Consider the following 21642-nt stretch of genomic DNA (forward strand, 5'->3'; position numbering starts at 1 on the left):
TACTACTTTTGGTACAAGAGAAATCAAATGGACAAAAAATAAGTAAGAAGATAGATGACTTAAACAGCATAATCAATAGTGTAGGTCCTATGAATTAAACTCTGGTGATAGAGAATATGTATTCCTCTTAAGTGCCCCCAGCATACCCATAAAAATTGGTCATATGTTAAGTCACAAAGAAAACATCAGTAACTTCCATAGTGTAGAAACACTATAAATGGCGCTCTGATCAAAATACAATAAAGGTAGGGTTTACTTTAAAAAAAAAAAGGCACAAAGACCCTTCAATCTAAAGCTTAAAAACATTTTCTATTAAGCTACTCCTAGGTGAAAGGGAAATACAAACTGAAATTACAGAATTTATAAAACTGATAACAAAAACACTACATATCATAATTTATGGGATAAATTTAAAGCAGTGACCAAAGGAAAATTTGTTGCATTAAACATATTTAACAATAAAAATGAAATAATAAAAAAATGGATTAAATTCTCAGCTCCAAAAAGAAAATCTAAAAAGAAACAACAAACTGAGCTAAAGGAAAGCAAAAGGAGGCAAAAAATAAAGATAAAAGTAAGCAAAAATTAAGAAAAGAAAATTGGTAGATAGATTTAATTAATAAATCAAAATTTCAGGGATTTCTGAAAACCTTAAAAAGCAGACAAGCCACTAGCAAATTTGACCATTAATAAATGTGACAAATAAAAAAATGTACAGAATAAAAATGTAAAGGTAAAATAACTACTGAAACAGAAGAAATTTTTAAAGAGTAAAAAAAAAGCCTACTTTAACTTCTATGCAAATAAATTTGAAATGTAAATGAATAGATAATTTCCTCATAAGGATTAATTATAAAAATTGACCCCATTGGAGTAACTAAGCTTAAATAAATCAATTTCCATTGGACAAACAGAGAAAATTAAGAAACTATCCCACAAAAAAGCCCCAGTCCCATATGACTTTATAGGGAAACTATTTTAATCTTCAAAAACCAGATAATCCCCGTGATGCATAAATTATTTTGGAATACTGAAAAGAAAAAGAAAATATTCTAATCTTTCTTTATGAAGCATGCATGACACTGATACCCAACCAAATAATTACAGTGCACAGAAAGAAAACTACAGAAAAGTATCACTCACGCATACTGAGGCAAAAATTCTAAACAAAATATTAGCAAGTGGAACCCAACACCAATTAAGAAAATAATACCATGATCAAATGGGATTTATTCCAGAAATAGAGTTACTTCAATATTTAAAAATCCACTTATATCAAAATACCATATTAATAAAGCTAATATTTAAAAATCATAATTGTATCCACAATTTCAATACACATTCATGATAAAAACACTCAAAAAGAGATAAGTTGAGGGATACAGTCTTAAAATCAGAATGAATGTGTGTGTGTGTGTGTGTGTGTGTGTGTGTGTGTGTGTGTATAATGGGGAAATACTAGAGACATTTCTACTAAGATTAGGAACAAGGCAAAGATGCCCACTATAGCTGGTACTATCCTCCATTGTATCAGGTTTGTTACCTAATGCATCTAGATAAGAAAAGGTAATTTCAGGCATAACAATGGGTAAAGATACAAAACTATCACTGTTCACAGATGATGTGATAGTATATATGGATAACCCCAAAGAATAATTAAACTAATTCAAAAATTAAAATGTCAATGAGACATCAGCACATAGAATTGACAAAAAAAATCAATAGGTTTCATATGTATAAACAACAAAGAGTCAAAGAACACAATGGTAGATAAAATCTTGGAATAATAGCAAAATTTACTTAATAACAACAAAACATTAAAACTTAGGAAGAAAATTAACAAGAAATATACAAAACATATATAAGGAATTTTTTTTAATTCACAAAAATAAACTAGAAAAAAATGTAAATACACCCCCCTCTTCTTGCATGGAATAATTCAACATTATAAAGATGCCACTTCTCTCCAGTTTAATTTATAAAGTCAATATTCTCCAACAAAAATAACAAGATTTTTTTTAACTTAGACATTTTGATAACAAAAGTTCATATGGAAAAATAAAAATGCAAGATGGCTGTAAGAGAAAAACTATACATGGAAAACCTAGCTAAATAATACATTAAAAAACCTATTAAGTCTTTATAATCAAAAGACTGTAAAATTTGCAAATAAATCAGAGGAACAGAGTAGAAAGTCCAGATTTATTTCCAAATACATATAGAAATTTAAAGATAATGTGGCACCTGAAATCACTGGGATAAAAAATGGACTTTTTAATAAATGCCACTGAGCATCCCTTTGAAAAAAATAAAAATTATATCCATATCTCACACTGTCTACAAGAATGAATTGCAAATAGATGAGGAATCTAAATTTTAAAAAATTGTAAGTACAAGAAGAAACCAAAGGCAAATCCTCTTCTTAACCTTAATGTATGTAGGGAAAGGCTTTCTAACTGGGTCTCAAAATCTAGAGGCAACAACGAAACAAAAAAGATTAATAAATTTGACATTAAAATTTTAAAAATGTACACAACAAAAAATCATAAAGTCAAAAGACAACTGACAAGTTGGAAGAAAATATTCGTAAAATATATCACAAAGTTCTAATATCTGTGATATAGAGAGAACACTTAAAATTGAAAGACAAAAGAAATGATATAATTCTTCTAGAAAGAAAACTGACAAAACCTAAGTAAGCAACATATGCACTTATCTTTTGACTCACTGTTTCTATTTTTAAAATCTACTCTGAGGCTATACCTCCAATAATACAAAATTGCACATACTACAAATCATTATTTATTACATCATTGATTATAATTGCAAAATGTTGAAAACAAATATAAATTCCATAGTAGGAAATTGGTTAAACAAATTATAGTACATCCGCATGATGGAGTGCTATGTAGCTATATAATATAATGAGGAAGATATCTACAAATTGCTTTAAAATGAGTTCTAAACATGCTGTTAAGTATAAAAAGAAAGTACTGAAAAATATCTACAATATGTGTTCCTTTATTTAAGAAAGATGATAAGAAAATACACATGTCTGCCTTTTTGTGCAAAAAAATAATAACAATAATAATGCAAGAAGGATAAACCTGAAACTAAAGAGACAAATTACCTACAGAAAGTATTTGGGAAAGGGGTAACCATAGAGGAGAATGGAATCAGAGTAGCAGGGTAAGAACAAAGTGTCACTTCTTTGAGCATCTTTTTGTATATCTCTGATTCTTAGAATCATAAGTACGTTTCCTATACCTTTCATATACCCTTCAAAATAAACAGATAATTAAAAACAATCTGGAAATGGGTGGCAGGGACCCAAAGTGAAAAACAAACACTAACCAATGAACCCAACTGTATTAGTAATGAATAGCAACCAAACTGAAGGGGGTGTGCAAGAAAAGAACTAACCTGAATAAGTTTGGAAAGCAGTATTTTACATATTCTATGACTAAAGATAAAAAGAACTGCACATAAATCCTGTAATCCATTTAGTAAATGTATTTCTTACAAGATATCGTTAGCAATTCTAAAACTACTTTGTGTATATACTAGAAATGAAAAAATAGTGAATATATTGTACGTAATGAGAGCTGAATTTCTCATAATTGGAGAAAGAAATCACAAATAAGGAAAAGGGAGGGGTAAAATGAAGGATATGAAGTTGGATTCGAGTGTAAGTTATCAGTATGAATGTATGATATTTAAGATAGATGATAGATTAAAAAATAGACAGATGTATATGCATGGCTTAGCATACATACATATATTTCCTAGCTGTGTCTGCCGAAAAGTCTTCATAGCAATGACGCCCCAGTAGAAATGAACAAACTTAGTTCCCAGATCTTGGCTTTAAATGCTGTTTTGGAACTTTACATCAAAAACCAGGGATGTACTGTATGGTGACTAACATAATAAAAAAATATTATAATAAAAAGAAAAGAATCAAGAAGTCAACAAGTCAACATTATCAACTCTCTCATGAACCCTGCTGATCTTTAAAAAACAGACATTTTCTGAGGCCTAAACAATAATTAAAATCATAAATATGTATTGCTACATCAAGTCAAACAATTGGAAAATGCAAACTCATTAAGAATATTTTAATCATCTCATTACTTCTGTGTCACAGTTGTATATAAATAATTTTAGTTGTTCAACAGTTTATGTGAAACATTTAAAAAGACAAAAAAAATTAAAATCATTGACTTATTGATTGGCTTATATTAAGTAAAAAATAAATAAATAAATAAATAAATAAATAAATAAATAAATAAATGCTGTTTTCCAAAAAAAAGCAACCACAACTCCTTGGAGAAGCGGTAGATTTCAAGATTGAGGTAGAGAAAATACAAGATGAGTATGGAACACCTTGTGGTTTCAAAAAGTAAAACAGTGCTCAAAAAGAAAGGGCCTGATGTTTTTGAAGATAAATATACATCTGTGTAACCATCACCACAAGGTATGTCATCAAATCTCAACAAACTGGTTTTAGAAGAGAAAAAGGATGGGCAGAGGGGTGGGGCTTGCAAAAGAACACAGCTGCAAACCTGAAGGAGTCTCTAATGTTCAAACGAGAACAATCTGAGTACCAAAACAATTGGAATATTGGACTTTAATCTATAATATAAAATATCCACTAATCCATGCTGATATAAATAAATAAACAAGTAAAGGTCAGAGATACAGGAGCTCTCCCTTACAGCAGAACTCCAAGTTAAGAAAAGCAGAGGAAAAAGTGAAATAGAAAATAACCATTAGGCAAACAGATCTAGCAATAACTGTTGCAGACAAGATTCATTGATGGCTTCTAAAATTAATTGGCAAAAGTCTGAGAAAAAAAACAGGATTTGCATAGTCAGGAAAGATAGTAACTTTATGGTGGAGAAGGCTGGAAGGCACCAGCTTAACCAGTGTTAAGACATATTAACATCATGAACCCTTTGATATACTGTACACAACACCAACTAATTGGCATTCTTGCCAAAAATACATAACCTCATTCCAATCATGAGAAAACATGAGATAAGCTCAATTTGAGGGATATTAAAAATAAATAAATAAATAAATAAATAATCAATACCTTTCCAAAACGTCAAGTTCACAAAAGACAAAGAAATACTGAGAAACTACTACAGATTGGAGGAGACTAGAGAGAAATAACTAATGGATGTGGGACCCTGGACAGAATCCTGGAACAGAAAAAGGACATTTGTGGAAAAGTAAGTGAAACTCAAATAATGTCCAAAGCTTGGTTAATAGTATTATACTGAGGTCCATTTCCTGGTTTTGAAAAATGTACCATGGTTACATCAGATGCTAATATTAGGGGAATGTGGATGAGAAGTCTATAGGAAGTCAGTATTATTTTTGCAACATTTTTATAATCAAAAAATCAATTCAAATAAAAAGGTGTTTTAAAGTTTCAGTACCTCTTCCATCATATTTTTCCAATTTAAATTTCCAAAAAGAAATTCTAGTGCCAAAGTTCTACATTCTTCCAATTGTTTAATCAGGGTTTTATAAGCACTCTCAATCTTCTCTTTATTCTGTAAAAGGAAGGCAAGTCACATAAATTGTCATAGTTAAATATCTAATCACTTTCCAACTACAGAAAATCATATATTGAAGATATAATTATTAAAATATATTTCCTAGTTAAAAAAATACACTAATATAACTACAGGTCATCAACAATGCTTTTAAAGCCTGCCAAGCAGCACTATCATGTTTTCGCTGAATTAATTTTTGTCTGGGAATTTAGTGCATTTTTTTAACAACTTCATGAAAAGTATAATTAACATAACATAAAATTCACTCACTTTTTAAGGGGACAATTCAATGGCTTTTGGTAAAGTTACAGAGTTGTGCAGCCACCACTATAATTTAATTTTAGAATATTTCCAACATCTCAAAAAGAAGAGTGTGCCCAGTTAATACATTATATTTTATCATGAAAAATTTCAAACACACACATAAATAAGCAATAGCATAATCTCCCCCCAGGTACCTATCATCCGGCAACAACCATTATCAACATACACTGCATTTTTATTTTCATCTCACATATTCCTCAAAGAGATAAAATAACTTCTTTAAAATGAGTGTTCAATAAAGTAGGAAATATATTATTATACTAGAAATAAAATCTAACACTTAAAAAAAAAACCTTAAGGAGAGATTGGGAAGGATGTTTGTAAGGTATCCTTCAAACTCAGTTCAGAAATTGCTCTAACAGAATAAAATGAGATAAAGTGATTATAGTACCTCTTCCCAAAATAAAAATCCCAGGGCTGTTCCTACTCACAGCAGGCAACTAGAGTTGGAAAGAGTTTAATGACTGGAGTTCTAACTAAAGCAAAATAAATTATCTTATCAGATTTCATGACAACCATCTGGATGTCTCCAAATATCACGAGGGGTATGACACTATTCTCAGAGTAAAGAATGTTAACTGACTCAAAATCATTTTGATGAAATACAGCATTATCTTCATATTTGTAATTCACTATAAGTAGTGAAAATTGAATAGAAACTAGATTTATTTATAATATCAGTATGCATTTTTAATTCCGAAAAGTTCAATACAGTAATTGTCAAGTATACCAATACAGTAAAAGAATAAGATCAAGCAAGGAATTAAGTTCTAAATACTTTGAAAGTTGTATTACTGATTTAATATTAGGAAATAAACATTTCACTTACTTCCTTCCTCATCACCCTTCTCCATTGTTTTCTTATTAAAACTACTATATTAACGATCATTTCACTAGTATGTCTCAGCAAAAGAGGCCTAAGTTTTTCCCTCCAATTTAATGCATTTCTGGCCTTCATTAACTTAGAGGCAGTATATCACATAGTACTTAGGCACATAAGGGCTGGAGTCAGACTGCTTCTTTTCAAATTCATGCTCTATTATTCATTTAGTGTTGATGATGAGCAAATTACTTATTCAAGTATCTATTTCCTCATTGGCAAAACACAGATGATATTAACATCTAACTTAAAGGGCTATTGTAAAGGTTTTAAAAAATTACTCATGAGAAGTACCAATCACTGTTGTTATTACAAGTTCTGAACCTATGGCTGCATTTGTATTATCCTTATTATTAATTTTCTAGACTTCTGTGTTAAACCTATGATAATTTCCATAGAAGTGGCGGAAATAAAACTAAGTCAAGTAACATGGAAAATTTTGTAAAATTCTAGAAGAAATTTGTCTTTAGATATCAATTACCTCTTTGAAAAATTTTTGGTTTTTATACATGCTTGGCATAAGGTACGCATAAAGTCGAAGAATGTCAGATGTTTGCCCTGAGGAAAGCACGATGTTGACTTTCATTGCCCAAGACTGAGTAATTAAAAAGTTGAAAAGGTATGTTTGCAGATGGGTCAGTCCTTCATCTGCAACTATCAGGTAATATGGGTAACTGTCTTCCAAGAAAATTTCCCACTCCTGTGACAGGCATCCAGAAAATTTTGTTCGAACATCAATGGTGGTATTATGCTGAAGATGAAGAATTAAAGCAGTTCTCAAAGGAAGAAGTTCAGGGAAGTTGAAATATGCATACTCAGCATCCTATAGGGATGAGATAAAGTATATTCTTTTGAAATTATCATTTAATTTGTTTACATATATCATTAAAATCATTAAAGAAATATATTCCAACACAGTTTTGTTCTGCTTTATAGTCAGGGAATAGACCCTTAAACCTTGCCTGTCATTTAACAAATACAAACCATAAATTATAATTTGGATTTAAATACATACATCCCATTTAAGCAGGCATAATAGTGGTTTATCATACTTTCCCTTCTTATTCTAATTCTTTTCCTCTCCAATATCACTTCCAAAAGAAAAAGGACAGGAAAATATGCAAAAGCAAATGGTGGATATAAATAATCCACAACAGGAAGCCAAGGTGAATCACTTTGAGGGGACTGTCCCAATTTAGTACGATCCTCCTGAAGCAGCAGAGGTCTTTCTCAACAGATCAGAATTAGTGCAGCCAACTAGACTGTAAACATTAGACTAGAATCCTGGCTCTTTATTCAAAACATGGCTTGCAAGAAGTCAGCAATATTAAAAAATCTAGCAATAATGTAGACTGCAAAGTGACTGAACAAATACACGCCAAGATCCTTGAGAGTAACACACTGGTTACCTTTAGGGACAGGATAAGGAAGGGGTGGTAGTGGTTATACCTATCTGTATTTGAAACTGTTCATATTTTACTAATTATACTCATAATTGGAAAAGGAAGACCAAACATATTTCCTTAGAAGTATTTACTATAGAGCAAATAATAAACAAAGCAGTATTAATGAGTTTGATATTTTTCTGGGGTCAAATAAATTGCTGAGTTCTGAAGACAGAAGCAGTTCTCAGAGTTGGAGAAGTAGAATCCAGAGATCAACTGAGCTTCCATTGAGAGGATTTCTCATCCTCCTTCTTGATCCTGTATGTCCTTAAATGAAGTTTAATTATTGAAAATAAAATATACTTTTTTTTTAAAGATTTTATTTATTTATTTGACAGAGAGAGAGCGAGAGAGCACAAGCAGGGGGAGCAGAGGGAGAGGGAGAAGCAGGCTCCCCAACGAGCAAGGATCCCAACGTGGCACTCAAGCCCAGGACCCTGGGATCATGATCAGAGCCAAAGGCAGATGCTTCACTGACTGAGCCACCCAGGCATCCCTAAAATATAATCTTAAATATGGTAATTTCTGAATACTGGGATTATGAGTATTTTTTTCTGTTCTTCCCTTAAAATTTTCTGAATTCTTAATGTACTTAACTTTGTAATAAGGAAAAAAATTATAAAATAGTAAGGAATTTTGGTTTTAGTTCGTAAATCATAGTAAAGAACTCTACTGTCTCATGTTACCTGGAAGAAAACTATGGCAAATTGTCCTCCTTTATTGATAAGATCCATAAGATAGCATTCAACCAGATAAAAGAAGTGGAGCTCCTGCCCCGATTTTAATGATTTCTCACATATACATGTAGCAAGTAATGAATCTCCATCAATCAGAAAAAATTCAGATTCAACAAAATCATTGAATAAACTGGAATATCTAAAATGAAAACAGTAAAAACAAAAATTACATATTGACTAAATAAGTCCCATAAAAAGGCAGTAGCATTGTTGTTATTATCCATTATCACTATCACCAGCAAGCGATTTGCTGAGTAATTATTTTATGTCAGGCTCTATGCTAAGACTTTTCAAGACATCCATATGCATGACTGTCCTTCATAGGAAGAAGGCAGGATCATTCCCATTCTATAGATACAGAAACTGAGGCTCAAAGAGATAGAGCAAATTACGTAAGACCACATGTCAGGATCTGGATTGGAATCAGGAATTTAGCACCTCTATTCTGGATACAGACCTGTATTAAATGCTTCCCGCTTAATCAATCTTATTTCTTTATAATACAATAGGTTCAATTGGGATAGGCTGGTGATGGGTATTAACGAGGGCACATATTGCATGGAGCACTGGGTGTTACATGCAAATAATGAATCATGGAACACTACATCAAAAACTAAGGATATACTGTATGGTGACCAACATAACATAATAAAAAATTATTATTAAAAAAAACAATGGGTTCATTGACAGCTGTGTACAAATAAAGCAAGAGAAAACTGTCCATTCACCATCAAACAGATCTAAAAGTTCTGTGTTAAACAATCATATATATGTGTGTGTGTATATATATATATAATTACACATATAATGTATTATAATATATACTGAGATAGATAGACATTACTTTTTTTAGGCAGTCATTACTTTAAGGTCAAATAGATATACAGGAAATATGATATTGAATTATACATCTCTTTATTTCTTATGACAATACTCACTCAGCTTTTGGCACTGCACTCAAAATTAGCTGTGACATTCTCTCTAAAATCATCATGTGTTCTTCTAAACATGAAGAAAAAAGATTATTTATTATTTAAAAAGAAATAACAATAAAGTTATTTTAATTCTATTAAATCTGCGTAGCTTAAAGATTATCTTATAATTTATAAAAATTTTAAATTGAAAATTACCCATTCTTGCTGCTACCTGGGCTTCGAACCTGAACTGGAAAATATCAAATATAGCAAATATCCTTCACTTTGGTACCTCAAAGCAGCAGTTATTAATGAAAATGACAGACCTACAAAGAAAGAAGAAAAATTAGAAATTCATTTATTCCATCAACAAATAGTATTGAATAATTACTGTATATTAAGCAAAACATCAGGCAGTGAGAATACAAGAATGAACAAAAGGCAACATGCTGTCAGTTCTCACAGAGCTTAAACTCCATCAGGAAAAATAAATATTAATCAGATAATTATATAAATAATGGAAAATTACAAATGTGACAAAGTCAAAGAGAATAGAGGAAGCGTCCCTAACAAAGTAATGCTTGAGCTGATTTCTGAAGAATGAAACAAGAATTAACTAAACAAAAGAGTAGGGGACAGTAGCATTCCAGGCAGAGGGAATATCAAAATACCATGTACAAAAGTCTTGTGGCGTGAAGGACTGTGGGTAGTACTAGAGTCAAAATAGAAGCCAGAAAGGCTAGAATGGAATCAGTGAGGGACGAGCTAGCTGTGCTAGAGGGTTCCAGAAATATCAGAGTATGCAGAGCCTTTGAGGGCATGTTTTTATCCTAAAATCCATTGATGGATTTTAAGCAGGTAGTGTCATGAGTGGCATTACATTCTGAAAGATTACTCTGGCTATAGGAGAGAGAAGGGATCAGATGGGAGCAAAGTTCCTGTTACTAGAGTAGAGAGAAAAACCATTGTTCGGAAGGTTAAAGATCATAGTGTGATGTAATATAGTTTGTTGGTAGTTTGGGGCACTTATGGATATTAAATATTTAGAAGATAAGTTTGACATAATTTGGTAATGGATCTGATATGGATGGAGAAGAGGGGAGATTAAGGGTTGTCAAGGATGATTCTTAGGATTCTACCTGATGCAACAGGATGGAGGACTAGGACATTCCCTGGGCAGGAAACCTTGGAACAAGACCACATTTCAGGGAAAGATCATGAATTCAAATTTGTGGTCAGTCTGAGTTTGACTTGATTTCAAGACCTATTATAGGATATGTCACCTGAGTAATTAAATATACAGGTCTATGGGACACCTGGGTGGCTCAGTCGGTTAAGCATCTGCCTTTGGCTCAGGTCATGATCCCAGGGTCCTGGGATCAAGTCACACATCGGGCTCCTTGCTCAGTGGGGAACCTGCTTCTCCCTCTGCCTACTGTTCCCCCTACTTGTGTGCTCCCTCCCTCTCTCTGACATAATAAATAAAATCTTTTAAAAAATATATACAGGTCTAGAGGTCAAGCACAAGGTCTGGGCTAGACTTGAATATGTGAATAATTTTAATATTATTGCAAACAAGGCCATTGATATAGATGAGCTTGTTTGGACAGAGAGACACAATATCATGGAAGAAGAAAAAAGGACTGAAAATCCAGTTTTGAAGATCACTAATATATAATAAATGCCAACACAGAAGAGGAAGCATCTGCAAAGGTAACTGAGAAAGAACTGTCAAAGAGGCAGAAGAAAATGCACTTGAGCATTCTGTCAGAAAAAACAAATATTGAGACATTCCTCAAATATGCCATACAGTGTGTTAGGGCAGTGCAACTTGATAGATGGATGGATGGATGGATGGATGGATGGATGGATGGAGAGATAGACTGATAGATATCCATATTATATGACATTAAGGAACATATAACGGTGAGGAACATTTTGATACTAAATATTAAAATAACAATGCAAGGAAGTTTAGGACTATAAACATGAGTAAGCTTGAAGAAAGAAGAAACTACTGTGGGCTAGAACAGAATGTTTAGGAAACACTTAATGAAGATGGGCAAAAGCCTAACTTTTCCTAGCTATTCTACCTTTCTTTCAGACATATAGAGCATCTACTCCTCACCAAGCATTGTAACTTGCTGCAACATATGCAAATATGCATAAAACATGGCCCTTACAATCTGATAATGGTTTAAAGAGAATTACATCAAAAAGTATAATGTGCTGAGGGATCCAGCAGAAATGGTACAGGAAGCTATTGGAGAATTGAAAGAGTTCTTCAATCAACTGGACTGTCCTGTGTTCTGAGGTTTAAAGGACACATTGAAAAGATGTGGAAAAATTATGGAAACATTTTGGAGAAAGTAAGGGACATAGAAGATCACATTTCAGACAGCAACATAGCACTGGTTTAATGCACAGAGATATGAAACCACATGACAAGTTTGATTCCAGACTGTTTCACATGGCATAAAACAGAATGACTTGATTGGAAATGCGACAGGAAAAGTAGGTGTAGCCCAGATTATAAGGGGCTTTTGCCCAAGGAAGAAGTTTAGAAAATTTTCTGAAAACCCTCTGCCATCCAATTCATGCAATCCTCAACCTCACTAATGGCACATTAGCCATATTTTCTTCTTTCAGTTCTCCAAACTGTACCAAGCTCAAACAGAAAAGATGAGTCAGTGAGAACTGAGTAAAAGGAGAAAATTAACCCCGAGTATCTTACAGAAGGGAGAGCTCCAGAAAAGGTAGGGTCAGACTTAATGAAATATGAAGAAACAAGGTAATTCATAGATTCCCAGATGTTCACAGTGTCCTGAATGTCTCAGGAATTTTTTTATGGTACTCCTAGGACAAAATAAATACCTAATAGTTTATTTATTAAGTAGTTAGTGCCAAACAAATTAATAAGTCCTTGGGGTGCCTGGGTAGTGCAGTCGTTAAGCGTCTGCCTTGGGCTCAGAGCATGATCCCGGCGTTCTGGGATCTAGCCTTGCATCAGACTCCTCCACTGGGAGCCTGCTTCGTCCTCTCCCACTGCCCTTGCTTGTGTTCCCTCTCTCGCTGGCTGTCTCTCTGTCAAATAAATGAATAAAGTCTTTAAAAAAAATTAGTAAGTCCTAACAAAATCATCTGAAAATAGAATACACATACATTGAAAGAAATAACATCATTTTTAAATTAAATAACAATTACCAATTAGACATGTGTGCCTATTATTGGACACTACAACTTTTTAACAAGAGCCATGGTAGCAGAATAAAACCCTTCTCAATTTGACAATTAAGAGGTTCCACAGCCTGCATGCCTACTCTCCTCTCACATATCCTGTAGGAAACTCCCTGTAAGACGTCACGCTGAACTCATGCCCCACTTAACATTTACACAGAATTTACATCACTACGCCCAGTTCTTTCTCATTTAAGGGAGAGAGGCACACAAGGGAAAATAAAACCAACTACCCATCATAATAACCACTGAATAAATATAAATTAAAAAATTAGAATCAATAGACATTTGGGGGTATTAAGAAGAAGCCAGATGAATAAACAAGATTCAAGGACAGAATAGTCCTTTAGAAAGTTCAAATTAGCATTCCAATAATTACAATATTATCTAATACAACAATAACAGACTGCTACAGGGAAAAAATGTAAATGCTCATAAAAATTTAAAGTATAATTTCAGAAAAAAATCATGTGCAGAAAAATAAAATGGACATGCTGAAATCTTAAATTGGAGAGCTAAAACCCAGGAAAGTTCTTTTTTTTTTTTTAAAGAGTTAGTTAGTTAGTTAGTTAGTTAGTTAGTTAGTTAGTTAGTATTTGAGAGACAGACAGAGCATGAGTGGGGGGAGGAGCAGAGGGAGAGGGACAAGCAGACTCCCCCAGGACCCTGAGATCATGACCTAAGCTGAAGTCACCTAGGCACCTCCAGGGAATTTAGAAGACAGAAGAAAAAAACAAAGAGATAGAAAATAGAAAAAAAAAATACTAAGAAATACAGAGGATGGATTTAAAAGTTTACATTCATCCCACAGTAATTCTAGGAGGAGAAAACTAAGATTTCAAAATGAGTGGAGATAAAAATAACCAAAGATATAATATTTAAAGTCATACAATAATATTAGACCACAGTTAAAGAAAAGTACACATTTTTAGACTGAAGTTTTTCCAAGTACTAAGAAGAAATAATGACAAAAAAGAAACACACACTTGGAAATAGCACCTTCAAATTGCAGAGCTCCAAGAGCAAAGAGAAAGATGGAGATACGCTACAAAGAAATATAAGTCAGAGAGGCCATATATATAGTGGTTAAAGGCATGGCGCTATTGGCAGAATGCCTAGGTTTTAATCCTAGTTCTGAAACACACTATAGTTTTTATAACCTTACGCAAGTTATTTACTTTCTCTGTATCTCAGTCTATTCATCTATAAAATTGGGACAGACCATAATGTTACTTTCCTCCGGCTGTCTTTTCTAGCTATTTAAATGTATGAGCTGATGTATACAAATTGATGAAAATAGTACCTGGGACATAGAACTGGAAAAAAAAAAAAGAGGAGCGTCATTGGATGTTTTGATTAAAAAAAAAAAATTTGCAAAGTTCCCAGGGGAAAATATTTTGAACTTAGAATTCCATATCTAGTCCTTCAATCCACTAAGAGAGCAGAAAGACAATATCACCAGACATTCAAGAAGTCAGAAATTTCACCAACCACCTATCTTAAATGATAATTTTATTTAAAGAGACAGTACAAAAAATTAGGGGGATGGGGGAATCAAGAAACAGTGAAACTACATATGATCCAGAAAAATTAAAGGAAGCTATAAAGAAAAACAGGAGGATCCATGATACTTTGAATTTAGAAAAGTATCAACTTCAAACGGCAGTCTTAACGATAACTACGTTTCCAAGACAAACATACAGATTGCATCTACAATGAATAGCATAATAAATAATTTTGTAGCTTGTTTACTTGGCTTTCCATTTTTGATTCAACTAGAAACAAATCACAAGAATAAAGTCTTAAAATACTGTAAACTATGATAAACCCTGACAATATAAAAATAATATAATAACCAAATTGGGAGGTTCAGAAAGGGATGAATAGTAGAAAAAGAAGAGTGTATATTAAGTTCCTTCCTTTTCATAGCAGAAAGTCCAGAGACAGCATCTAAAGATGATATATAAAAAAATTAAGGGTTTCTGGAATCAAGAAGTTAAACTGCCTTTCTTATATAGGTACTGTGAACAAATGGGGTACCAAATAATATAAATGGGGAAATTTCATTTATATTTATATTACAAATTCTAATGAATTAATAGATCTTGCTATTTTTAGGTGATAGCACAACAAAAATACAGGCAAATACCTACTTCCATGTAGAACTACACCATTGTTGAAATACTTCATTCTAAAAAAAATTTTTTTAACCTGAATTTGGTCAAAACTCTAGCAGGAACAATTCATTGACAAGACATTTATAAGCTAGAGGAAACTGTTAAATGATACCAGGAAGAAAAGGAGAATCTCTACAAGACCAAAAAATGGAAAAGGGAAAGGAGGAAACCCTAATTTATTAATAAATAAATTACAAGAGGATGAAAGAGGTTATAACAAATCTTAAAGACATATCATCCAATCATAGTAGTGCCAGAACCCTATTTGAATTCTGCTTAAACAATCTTTAAAAGGAAGAACAGAAGGGTAAAAAAGAAATCATAGATTATTGGAGCAGAGACAGCCCAGTACAGAGAACAGGGCCCAGGGAATGATGGAACCACTTGATGGAAAAACTCAAGTTCCTGAAACACTGTCTGGAGAAGAGCTGACCAGCAATGGACAGAATTCTAGATGGCCTCCAAGACTCCAGCCACCCTGGTGCACTGCCCTGTATAATATCCTCCCCTTGAGTGTGGGCAAGATTGGTGAATTGAATGAGATAGTCTCTCCCTGATTAGGTCACATTATGTAAGACTCTAACATAACAAGAGACAGATTCTCCTGCTAGCGTTGGAGACATAAAGCCACCATGTTTTGAGAGAGCCACCCCGCTAGGACCTGAGGGTAGAATCTAAAGGTTGAGCATAACCCACAGCCAACAGCCAACAAGAAAACAAGGAACCTCAATCCCGTAGCTGCAAGGAATTGAATTCTTCCCACAGCCTGAATGAGCATCCAGAGCCTGGACAAGATGGCAGCCTCAGCAACAACCTTCATTTCAGTCTGGTGAGATGCTGAGTAAAAGGATTCAGTTAATCGGTGCCTGGACTTCCGATGCATGGAAACTTATAAAATAATAAATTTTTATTGACTTATGCCACTAAGCTTATGATAATTGGTCAAGCAGCAGTAGAAAATTAATGTGTGCCCCTTGACCATGAATACATTCTTTTAACTGTTTTTAAGAAATAGTTATTGTATGAAGCCACTGAAATGTAGGGGTACGTAGGAATCACCTGTGAGATATTAAATCACCTGTGAGAATCAGAATATTGCAGATTCTGATTCTGCAAGTTTGTAGTTAGACATAGGATTCTGCGTGGAAGAGGAAGCTGCTTGCTGCTATCAACTTCTAGATTTTATTGTTTGTGCTCAGATCCGACCTTCCTTAGTTTCTCCTCAAGGCCCCAGATCCCCAGCACTCTTTCTTTCAAGAGGACCCCTTAATTGCCTGAACACTCGACCCTCTGCTTCAGACTTCAGACCCAGGCGCTTCTCACCAGCGTCCCTTTCCTCTGCCTCTTCCCAAGCCTTGCCTTCTGGGGCCAACAAAGAGACCCGTCCACCACCGTTTTAGGGGGGCGTAGTGGCGCCCGCACCACTAGCCCCGCGCGCCCAGAGCGGTTCCCGGGCAGCCTCGCGCGGCAACCAGAGAGCTTGAACGCGCGCGGGACATCTCCACCCCGAGGCTCTCCCTTAGTTATACCTGTCCTCTCGGAGCCCTGTCCGCAGGCCCCACCCCCGACCCCTCCCTCCTCCCCCCAGCTCCCGTCCTGCGTCGGAGCACTCCCCACCTGAGACCCCGAAGTCCGGCCCCCACCTGCTGCATCTGAAGAGCCGCTGACAGGTCCCTGCCGCCCGCCAGGAAGAAGTGACCGAGAGGTGATGAACCTGGGCTTCTGACTAGCGGAGCCGCCTCAGCCAGCCTTTTATACCCGGGAAGGGAGTTTCGGTTTCATTTCTCCTCTCAGGACGTCTAAGTTTCATTTTCCTCCAGGAAATAGGTAAAACAGTTTTCAGAAAAGCGAGTTTTAGCACCTTTCTCTTCAATCCGAGCCTTAAGAGATAGCAAAAAAAAAACACATAAGCTTTAGAATTTGGTAGGAGAAGGAAGGGAAGAATGAAGGGGGGGTAAACAGAAGGGGGAACGAACCTGGGGAGACTATGGTCTCTGGGAAACAAACTGAGAAAGGTTTCAGAGGGGAGGGGGGTGGGGGACTGGGATAGGCAGGTGATGGGTAGAGTAAGGAGGGCACGTATTGCATGGTGCACTGGGTGTTATATGCAAATAATGAATCATGGAACACTACGTCAAAAACTAAGGATGGCTGTATGATGACTAACATAACATAATAAAAATTTTTTTTTTAATTGAATTTGGACATAAGGTAGACAAAAGTGAGGCAGAGAAATCTGGGACTTCTAAACATAAAATCAAGAAGCAGCTGTTTAGAAACAGATGAAATGTAACAGTGTGGAATCTGAAGTTCTACCCTGAGAGGTGGAGTCTTGCAGTTCCATCTTTACGCAAAAACAAAAACAGACAGTATGGAAGAATACACGAACTCGGAGTTTCCATTAGGAGAAGCTGATGATTACTGTTCTTTGTGAACTATATGTGGAGCTTTCCTGGGCCAAAGAACACCATCAAAAATCAAATTGAAAATGCAACATGCTCACTTTTAATTCTGCCTTAATGTGATTTTCACTAAATTTCTGCCTGTTGATATCTGCAGTTTGGGTTTTGACACTAGCCTCTCTTTCTTTTTAGTCTCTTAGTGTGCTTAATTTCATGTGCAAATATATTGGAATTCTAGGAGGAGGCAAACGGAAGTGGCAGTAGATTGGGGCACTCTTAGCAACAATAGGAAGCCACGGCTGCTTTGTCTGCAAAGAAAATAAAGAACGGATGTGCAGGCAGTGTTCCACAAAGAAAACAGAGAACAGGGGCGCCTGGGTGGCACAGCGGTTAAAGCGTCTGCCTTCGGCTCAGGGCGTGATCCCAGCGTTCTGGGATCGAGCCCCACATCAGGCTCCTCCTCTATGAGCCTGCTTCTTCCTCTCCCACTCCCCCTGCTTGTGTTCCCTCTCTCGCTGGCTGTCTCTATCTCTGTCAAATAAATAAATAAAATCTTTAAAAAAAAAAAAAAAAAAAAAAAAGAAAACAGAGAACAGAGCAGTGAATGACATTTGCTGGTCATAAATTGGAGTGTCAAGTTGTTAAAGAAAAAGGTAGGGATGGAGAGGGTGAACATTTCTCACTTCCATCAGGCTTCCATTCATTCATTCACTTATTTACAAATTTGTGATGTGTTTGTTGATGATGAAATGGAGAAAGAAAATTGAAAAGCTTGGAACTTGACACATGACTGGTCTAAAATTATACTATATTCATATCTGTCCTTCACTAACATCTCTAATAATAGTAATACTCCTCCTTTCTCCTGCCAAGAAGTCAGTGTTCTAATTCCTGCAACCTGTGAACATGTTAAATTCTCTAGCAAAAGATACTTTGCAGAATGAACTAAATGAAGGGTTTTCAGTTGAGGAATTACGCAGAATAACCCTGGTGGGTTCAAATGTCCTTAAAAGAGGGAGGCAGGAGCAAAGTGTCAGAGAAGGCAAACTGATAGCTCTATACGGCTGGCTTTGAAGATGGAGGAAGGGCCCACAGTTTAAGAAGTCAGGTGATCTCTAGAAGCTGGGTAAAGGCAAGGAATAGATTCTCTTATTGAGCCTCCAGAAGGAAACAGTCCTGTTGACACCTTGACTTTAACCTCCTGAGACTGATTTTGGACTTCTGACCTTCAGAACATTAAGAACTGTGTTGTGTCAAGACACTGAGTTTGTCGTAATTTGTTACAGCACCAAGAGAAAACTGATCCACTACTGTAAACTTATATAATAAGAAACTAATAGCAAAAGAAAGAAAGGAAGGAAGGAAGGAAGGAAGGAAGGAAGGAAGGAAGGAAGGAAGGAAGGAAGGAAGCAATAACATATTTGCTAGGAGCAGAAATAATGGACTTTGTTTTAAGAGGCAACATTAACTGGGGAGGGTACTGTGTGCTAAGCAATATGCTAATATCTTTATATTTATTCTTACATTAATTCTCACAACAATTTCATGAGCTGTGCACTATTATTTTTGTCATTTTATAGATGAAATAAATAAGACTTAGAGGGATAACACAACTAATAAGTGGTGCCAAGATTCAAAATCTAGTCTAACCCAAAGGTCTACCTACAGTCTTCTCTATTGATCGCAGACAAATTCTTCATATTCTACAGCTGAAAGCCATTCACTAATAGACAAATGATTTCACTTTGCTTTCTGTTTTGGTTAAATTATTGAGATAAGTTTTTTAGCATACATATTTTATCATTGCTTTGATTTTTATTGTCTTTAAATTTATCAAGTGAGAACTCAATAAATCATGACCCAATCATTTGCAATTTTCCACCCCTGTGTTTTGAAGCAACATACAAAAACTCCAGTTTTTCTTTTCCACTTCATCAACCTACTGCCATCTACTCCCAGGCACACCCTGGACTTTGTCCAGAATCTTAATCATCACAAACAGAATCACAAACTACATTTCTACTTTTCAGACCTCCTCCCTTTTACTTCCTGCATTTAAGCTTCTTGGGACTCCTGAATTTTTGTCTTATCAGGATGACCCTGTACATAAACACTTCAACCTTCCCCTAATTAACATGTACAACCACTTGAGCTTATTGAGTTTCCTCTACAATTGTGCCTGCAATTGAATAATCTGGGACAATTCAAATATTTGCTTGTTTGTTTCTGGATATTGAGGAAAATGACCAAGTTTGTACCCCATCAAACTGTTCACAAACACAGCTGATGCATTTAACTTTTACTCCCAAGCCTTGTGCATATTTTATAATGATGGTTACAATCCTACAGCACTTTATATTCTCAAGTTCTTTCTTTTTTTTTTTTTAAAGATTTTATTTATTTATTTGACAGAGATAGAGACAGCCAGTGAGAGAGGGAACACAAGCAGGGGGAGTGGGAGAGGAAGAACCAGGCTCATAGCAGAGGAACCTGATGTGGGGCTCGATCCCAGAATGCCGGGATCACGCCCTGAGCCGAAGGCAGACGCTTAACCGCTGTGCTACCCAGGCGCCCCTCAAGTTCTTTCTGATGACATATCTCTTTTTTCAATTCCCTCTCAACCTTAGGATAACTCCATATACCATCCCAGCTTGGAGTCTGAGACCAACACACCAGGCACCACTCATACCCAATGTAACTAACCCTCTACGATCTGGATTCAGTTCCCTCCTTAAGCATCTCAGTCCAGTTTTCTTCAGACCGATGTACCCACAACTTCACCCAGTCAACTAAAATGTACTGTTCATTCCACTAATAGACTCAGGTCTATTTAAAATACTAACAAAAATCATCTCCTGCTGTATTTCACACCTTCTCTTTTTGGCACAGTACCCTGTAGTGATCTACACTTTAGTGGTCTATACTTCTTCACCCTCTTCCAAATCCTCAGGCCATTTTAGTCCAGATGTGCCCTGAAATTGCTCTGTCAAAGATCACCAATGATGATCCAGTCATTGACAAATCTAAACATAACAATGCTTGTTTAGTCCATGATCCATTACTTCTCTCTCTCTCTGAAATACTTGGAAGATTTTTAACCAATCTCTCGTTTCCAAAGAGCCTCTTTTCTTTTAGTTTACAGCATTCTTCTTCAAATCTATTTCTCTTCCTACCTTCTCTATCAGAATTGGTGAAATTATCACCCAACAACTGTTCAAGTGAGAAGCCTGGGCATCATTGCCGCATCTTTACCTTCCTCAAATCTTAGTGAACTGGAACTCTGCTAACACTTAAAGAATCTGAGAGCTCTTCTTTCTCTCATTTTCCATAGGCTAGAGTAAGCAACACCATTTCTCATCTGGGTAACTATAACAGCCTATTTCCTTCCTGACCCTAGTCTGTCCCTCTGTTAAATAATTTGGTGGCTGGGGCCTCTGAGTGGCTCGGTCGGTTAAGCATCTGACTCTTGATTTTGGCTCAGGTCATGATCTGAGGGTCTTGAAATCAAGCCCCGCATCAGGTTCTATGCTGAGTGTAGAGTCTGCTTGAGACTCTCTCTCTTCCTCTCCCTCTGCCCCTCCATGCTCACTCTCTCTCTCTAATAAATAAATCTTAAAAAAAGAACAAATAAAATAAAATAATTTTGTGGCTGACAAGGAAGTGAAACTGTTAGGTAAATGCAGCTATTCTGGCTGATAGAGGAACTAGCCAAGTAGGGAGCCCTTCTCACCAGATATGGCCGCAAGAGAGGAGATATGCCCCGGTAGAGGAACTCATGGAGCCCTTGGAGGTACAAAGAAGTCAATATAGTGATGAGGTTCAGGACATGACACCCAAAGATACGGCGCTTTGGCATACTGAATATGTTAGCTGAAAGAGTTGAGAGCACAGTAGAAGCAAGATCACTCTGACCTCCCCCCACACCCTTCTTCCCTGAAAGCAGGAGATAAATCCCCTGTGAA

General features: G+C 35.5%; 1 protein-coding gene across 2 annotated transcripts in view; it reads right to left on the bottom strand.

Moving 5' to 3' along the window:
- Window positions 1–17355, bottom strand: part of DDX60 (DExD/H-box helicase 60) — a 102227-nt gene extending 84872 nt beyond the window's left edge. The window contains exons 1-7 of one of the 2 annotated variants that reach the window (XM_026485638.4): window positions 17255–17355; window positions 16922–17158; window positions 10081–10190; window positions 9889–9952; window positions 8900–9089; window positions 7250–7591; window positions 5445–5561 (exon numbers count right to left, since the gene is read on the bottom strand). In XM_026485638.4, the coding sequence (XP_026341423.1) occupies window positions 5445–5561; window positions 7250–7591; window positions 8900–9089; window positions 9889–9952; window positions 10081–10084 (717 nt within the window). In that variant the 5' untranslated portion in view covers window positions 10085–10190; window positions 16922–17158; window positions 17255–17355. Of the gene's footprint in view, window positions 1–5444; window positions 5562–7249; window positions 7592–8899; window positions 9090–9888; window positions 9953–10080; window positions 10191–16895; window positions 17159–17254 lie in introns of both variants that reach the window. The other variant, XM_026485639.4, reaches the window with a different exon arrangement.
- Between the last annotated feature and the right edge of the window lie 4287 nt (window positions 17356–21642).

The sequence above is a fragment of the Ursus arctos genome, unplaced genomic scaffold (assembly GCF_023065955.2).
Source record: "Ursus arctos isolate Adak ecotype North America unplaced genomic scaffold, UrsArc2.0 scaffold_11, whole genome shotgun sequence".
In the NCBI taxonomy this organism is placed as follows: domain Eukaryota; kingdom Metazoa; phylum Chordata; class Mammalia; order Carnivora; family Ursidae; genus Ursus; species Ursus arctos.